At 43.5% G+C, this 6,730-nt stretch overlaps 1 protein-coding gene across 1 annotated transcript in view; it reads left to right on the top strand.

The window, feature by feature from the left end:
* COL4A3 (collagen, type IV, alpha 3 (Goodpasture antigen)) overlaps positions 1 to 6,730 on the top strand; it is a 130,504-nt gene that overhangs the window by 74,545 nt on the left and 49,229 nt on the right. Inside the window, exons 27-30 of the mRNA XM_015417824.1 lie at positions 24 to 116; positions 1,538 to 1,642; positions 2,090 to 2,187; positions 4,738 to 4,888. Coding sequence (XP_015273310.1) covers positions 24 to 116; positions 1,538 to 1,642; positions 2,090 to 2,187; positions 4,738 to 4,888 — 447 coding nt within the window. The remainder of the gene's footprint in view (positions 1 to 23; positions 117 to 1,537; positions 1,643 to 2,089; positions 2,188 to 4,737; positions 4,889 to 6,730) is intronic.

The following is a 6,730-nucleotide window of genomic DNA, read 5'->3' as shown; positions in this document are numbered from 1 at the left end:
TTTTTTTATTTTATACTTTTAAGGCCCCCAAGGTGAACCTGGTAAAGTAAATGCAATTCCTGGACCTCCTGGACTTCAGGGGCCAGATGGTAGGTCTGGAATACAAGGAGGAAGAGGTGAGAGCAATTTTTCAAGATGAACTACTGCAGAACGAAGTAAAAGGCCATGATCAAGTCAACCAAGCAGACAGCACTACCCAAACAAATAATGAGAACCAGTGCAATGTGGTGATTATAGCAGGGGTACCCAACCTTTTTTTAAGACTGAGGGCCCCTTTGGAATCCTGACAGTGTGGTGGGTGCAGCCACAACATGGCTCCTGCAGAAGGTGGAGCCAGCCACAAAATGGCTGCCACAGCTTCTCTTCAGTCACACAGTGAAAATCTTTGTGCTGCCAAATCAGTGTTTTTAAAAATCTGCAGTCTATCAACTCTCCAGTGGCCGATCAGAAGCCTTGTTAAGCTAAAGCACTACCTGCACCCCCCACTTTCTAAAAACACTTCCTGGGCATCAGGAAAGGTTTTTGTGGGCACCATGTTGAGGACTCCGTGGTTAGAGTGTCATACTAGGCTCAAAGTCATACTGTGGTATGGAATCACAATGGGTGACCATGAGCCAGTCATTGAGTGGTTGTGAGGATAAAATGGAGGTGGGAGAAAGTTGTAACCCTTTTTGGGTCCCCACTGAGAAGAAAAGCATGGCATAAATACCTAAATAAAAAAACCTCATGAACTGAATACACTGAGAACCAAACTACATGTTATGTTGATAATCAGATTGACCAACATGTTTTTTTCTTTAAAAATCTACCACTGTGGAAGAGAGAAAATTTGACTGGGACTACACAGCAGTGGGGAGGGTTGACACATTTCCCTTGTGTATTTTCCCATTAGAAAACAGGCCTCCAGACTGCCATGAGTTCTGTTACATGACAGGGAGATAAAGTTAAAATTCCCTTGTTTATTGTCACAGTACTGGACTCCTCCACAGCTACTTTATAGGATCAAAAATGCATTATATCTGCTTATGGATCTCCAATGTAACAATCAAATTTGCCCTCTAGGAGAACAGGAAAGAGAAGGATTGCAATAAAAGCCTAAAAGAGAGGCCTAAAAGGGAACAAAGGATTTGTACCTTGCAGGCAGGACTTTGCCAGTTTACTTTTATTCTACCTTTCCATCTAAAGATGTCTGTCTAGCATTTATAACATATTCACCAGCAGTTGTACAGAGCAGTTTTTCCATTGGCTCTTAAGGGGTTAATAATTTTCATAAGAAGAAAATGTATATTAATGTTTTGGCCAGTCAATAAGAGAGAGAGCTGCTAGTGGCATCCCTTTATAATATATAACATAGCTCTGAACCAATCAGAGACTAAGATGTACCAGAACAATTTCTGGGACAGTTCTGAGTCTTCTCTGGTCCCAGTGTGAGCCAAGTAATGAGGCCCCTTCCACCCCTGGATTTCAAAGGTCTGGTTGAGGGGAGGGGGTTTGTAACTTGATGCAGGTTTCACAACTACTTTGCATTCTTTGATAGGCAGTGTTGGATCCAGAGGGCAGCGTGGCAACCCTGGCCTCCCAGGACCAAAAGGTAGCCCTGGCTTAACAGGGATTGGACCTCCTGGGCAACATGGTCTGAAAGGTAATGTAATTGTTTCATAAAATCATAGAATCATAGAGTTGGAAGGGACCTCCAAGATCATCTAGCCCAACCCCCTGCACGATGCAGGAAATTCACAAATACCTCCCCCCACACCCCCAGTGACCGCTGTTCCATGCCCAGAAGATGACAAAAAAAACCCAACCTTCAGGATCTCCAGCCATCATTTAAAGAAATACAGGAGTAATAAAACAAGGGAAAGGTGTAACAATCATATGGATAAATCCCAATTATATCTGCATTATTGTATATGAATTGCTGTTTTTCATTAGAACAGGGCAGCTGCAAATATAAAACAATATCATTTGTTTTTCAGAAAGCAAGTAATCTGGATTTAAACATAGTTGGTACATTGCATACAAACTAAGGGCATTCTATACCTCTGTGCAGTCCTGATTTAACTACAGAAACTTCTTTTTATCTTTATAGGAAACAAAGGACCTCAGGGACCTAAAGGACAACCAGGTTGCCCAGGAAAATTAGGAGAGCCAGGCTTACCTGGAAAACCTGGAATCCCAGGAGAAAAGGTTTGTCAGAAAAAACAATTGCTTGGTTAGCATCAGCTTGAGCCAAGTCCAGTTAGACCTGGGTGAGAAGCTGTGGCCAAGGCAGGGAGTGAGGTTGTTTGGCAAACATGATGCCATGTTTGATGAGCACTCAGTATGCACGGGCAGGAAGAAGGTTGACTCCAAGAGCAAATAGTAGGGTTAGGGACAGGAGGCATAATCATGGACAGGCAACAATGCACATGAAAAAGTTGCTGTAAGTGAGGAGCCAAGTCAGAGCTTATATAGCTTCAGCCCTGTCCTTATTAGTTCTCTCATTGGTCATCTGCCTCTGCTGGGGTGGCTTAGGTTGCAGTTCCTAGGATGACCACTTATTTCTTTATTTCATTTGTACACCGCCTTTCTCCCCATACAGGGAGCCAAAGTGGCTTGTGTTGTTCTCTTCTGCAGGGCCGGCCCCAGCTTATTTTGCACCTTAGGCGGGGATCCCTTCTAGCGCCCCCCCCCCACTGGCGCGCCCACCAATTTTCAAAAATAAATGCATTTTAGGAAGAATGAAAAACACAAATAATCAAGAAACTCCCAGAGTACGGGGCCGGGTGCAGTTTGGTGCCGCTAAGGGCCGGCCCGCTCTAGGCGATTGCCTAGTCCGCCTAGTGGGTGAGCCGGCCCTGCTCTTCTCCTCCATTTTATCTTCACAACAACCCTGTGAGACAGGTTAGGTTGAGAAAGTTTGACTGGCCCAAGGTCAGTCAAAGAGCTTCCATGGCACAAGTGAGAATATGAACCTGAGTCTCCCAGATACTAGTCCAACATTCTTAATCACTACACCACACTGGCAGAATGGTGTTGTTACTACCTTTAAACTTGGGCTTCCCTCTGCATGCAGTAAAATGGTGAAAAAGGTGCTGGGTTCTGACACATGATGCTGCCTTATACTGAATCAGACCCTTGGTCCATCAAGATCAGTATTGTCTACTCAGGTTGGCAGCAGATCTCTAGGGTCTTAAGCATAGGTCCTTCACATCACCTACTATCTACCTCATCCTTTTAACTAGAGATGCCAGTGGTTGAACCTGGAACCTTCTACATGCCAAACAGGTGCTCTCCTGCTGAGCCCTCCCAAGTGGCCTGGCTTCCAGAGTCCTGGATTTGAGATCTTTGATGTCTTGCATTCACCCTGTTCAAGGTCTGTCCATTAGCAAGGACTTTATTATTTTAAAAACAGACAGAGCTGTACCTGTTTGGATTGCATTTGCATCAACACAGTTCATTTCATTTTTTTCTCCTGCCTCTGTCCTGACTCATTTCCCATACTATGGATATGCTGCCAGATATTAATTAAGTGAACAAAATCTGCACCATATATACATTCTTTTAGTATCTTTAATATAATTAATCCTATCAATTAAAAATGACATTTGGTAATCTCTGAAAAATGTGGAAAATTATTCTTGTATCCCACTGTTTACTTTTCGTAATAGCTCAAGGGAGGGAAGCAAAGCCAAAGAGGCAATGAAGGGAGAGAGTATCTTAGCAAATAATTTAAGCAATGGGGGGGGGGGGTCTTCTAACCAGAAGAGTTAGTAAATGTTCCTGCCAGGATTCTGGCAAGGAGGACAGGTGTTTCTGTTCAGTGTTTCCACTTCCTGCAAACTATTACACTGTCCCAGTTGGTTTGGGGAAGGCTTTCTTGGTTATAAAAGCCATGGAGCTCTCTTTGATTGCTATTCTGTTCTCTGTTCTGGAGCTGTAACTGTTTACCTGTTCAGCATGCAGTGGGATTAGAGGCTGAAGCTAGCCATGCTGCATATTCTCCCTGTTCTCACATCGCTATGGGTAGCACACTTGCAAGAGAAAGACGAAATTTTGCTTGTACTCCCTGGAAGACATACTGCTGCAGATGGGATAAAAATGCTTCAGGCACCAGAACACAATGATGTAAGGTGTGGGAGGAATTAAATTTTGGCTTCCTTCATCTGCTTGTTTATCTTAACACTCATTCACATGCCAACACTCATTCACACTCCACTTTTGCCAATTTAAACATGACAGTGGCAGTATAAAGGATGGTATTTATATAAGTTTGCATATAGTTATTGTCTTGTTAAAAGTAGTCTGTTATACATGCAAAGTCACATGTGCAATATTAGCAAATCAGCATATCACCTGGGCTATGGATTTCTGGTATGCTAACATTAAATTCTCCTGCCAACCTAGCAGTTCAAAAGCAAGAAATTGCAAGTAGATAAATAGGTACTACTTCGGTGGGGAGGTAACAGCGTTCCGTGCACCTTGGCGTTTTGTCATGCTGGCCACATGACCACGGAAATATCTTCAGACAGCGCTGGCTCTTCGCCTTGGAAATGGAGATGAGCACCGCCCCCTAGAGTCAGATTTGATTGGCTTCCGAGCAATGGAAACCTTTACTTTGACCTAACATTAGTTTTTTTTCCCCCAGCGATTGAATATAAGAAAGGTAAACTGATGTAAGGAAAAGATAAGGTAAAATTGTCTGTTTCTTCCACATAATTTACGATATAACACTGATTTTCTTCCTTTTTATTTTAGGGAGAACCAGGTCCGGTTATTCCTGGGCAACAAGGTAGACTAGGCTCACCAGGAGAAGAGGGTTTGTCAGGTGAAAAGGGTGAAAGAGGACTCCCAGGACATCCCGGTCAACCAGGTCCGCCAGGTCACGATGGTGCTGACGGGCCGAGAGGTAGGACTATCCAGCCTGCATTCCATGTTATAAGAGCATTCCTGTTTTTATGGTTCATGACCTTTTGAAGAAAATTGTTTGCCTCTGGGCATGCCTACTGACAAAGTTTCTCCTGCAACTGGGTACATTGTCCAGAAATGGATTATTTCTTCCATTTGCTTTGGAGTCAAGAATAAGCAAATAATTTCAGGCTAAGTGCTTTCTAATGAAAAGTCCTGCTCCATTTATAGTCCTGTCTTCTTTGACACAGCAGGTCTTTTGTGCAACTTGCAGTCTGTGGGTTGTTGTTTTTTAGCATGCTATCAGTCTTTTCTCGCTGCCATAGAAGTAGTTAGTGACAGTTGGAAAAGAGTCAGAATTACAATTCCAGATTATTTAGCTGACAGTCTTGCCAACAGTAAGTGGGAAGTCCTCTCCTTTTAAAGGAAGGGGACTCCTGTTGCATGATTGCCAGAAACCTCATAGGAAGCCGGGATCCGTAACAAACCTGGGTCCTGTTTGCAGCACCGTGGAGGGGAGCAAGGGTGACCATTCCAGTCCCTGCTGGGCAGAGGGGCCAGACTGGTGGTGAGTGCAGGAAGCTGGGGCCCACCTGACCCAACACCAGCCCTATCGGTGGGTTTTAGCTGCCCAGGGTGCTGGGGCACCCTGTCCACTATTTAGGGCACCAGACTGCCCCTGCCTATCATCTTTCTGGCATTGGGAGACTTGGTCCACCCTCCTGGTCTTTTATTTAGAGGAAGTCTAATGGGTTGCATGCAGTTTTGTTTTTCAATTATTTTCTTCTTTGTCACAACTTGGTAGTATCAGTGTGGGGCTGGATTCTTCATTTTTTTAATCAATTTCATTGGGCTTCTATACTTCCCTCTCTGCAAGCGAACTCAGGGCAGTGTACAACAAAAGTCATGCTGTGCCAAACCATACCATACTACAGCTGTAACCAATAAAAGTTGTGGCCAATTTTATTCCACTTTTTCTGAAAACTGTGTGTATGTTATTTCAACTAAAGGTTTTGTATCTAATGGGGTATAGAGGAACTCTTTGCTGGTGACGCCTCCTCGCTCCATCCCCTTGGTGCTTGGGTCTCAAACAGATCTGGCTGCAAAGAGAGGCTTAGCTACTGGGCTAGTTCTTGGAAAGGTAGTGCGAGTGTTTCAGTCCATGAGCTTTCTCCTCCTCCTCTTTCTCCTCCTCCTTATGGGCCAGCTCTTCTGAAGAATCTTGCAATCCTCACAGAATAGCTATTTTGGAACTCTGATCAAGTTACTGAAGCATGAAATGATAGGCAGATCCAAGCATTTGTAAGCCTCGATGTCAGAGAATAGTAACTGTTGACTGAAGGCCAAACCAGACAAAACTCTGGGAGTTCCATGAATATAGTTCATGGTAGGTGGTGGTGGTTGTTTTTTTACATCACTTATCAGGCATGCAAAGCCCCTATTTGGACATAGACTGCAGTCACAAGGGGAGGAGGTTTAAGCATTCCCTTGACACTGTATTCTTGACCTGATATAGTCCAAGAGAGCCACTATTCACCCAACTGTTATAAACATGTAACTTTCCCTATCCCTTCTGCTGTGATCCTGATCTGAATTGTGGCTCCACAAGCCTATTAACTGACTTTTTAAAATGCTAAGAGTTTTATTCATGGAACTCCCAGTATCTTGTCAAGCTTGTTCCTGAGCTAAGGAGTTATAGTGTCATTGCAAAGGATTCAGAATGGGATATATATATATATATATATATTCATGGAACTCCCAGTATCTTGTCAAGCTTGTTCCTGAGCTAAGGAGTTATAGTGTCATTGCAAAGGATTCAGAATGGGATATATATATATATATA

The sequence above is a fragment of the Gekko japonicus genome, unplaced genomic scaffold, assembly GCF_001447785.1.
Source record: "Gekko japonicus isolate JY-2015 unplaced genomic scaffold, Gekko_japonicus_V1.1 scaffold302, whole genome shotgun sequence".
NCBI lineage: Eukaryota > Metazoa > Chordata > Lepidosauria > Squamata > Gekkonidae > Gekko > Gekko japonicus.
Note: the sequence above shows the minus strand (reverse complement) of the source record. Positions and strands in the feature narration are given on the sequence as shown.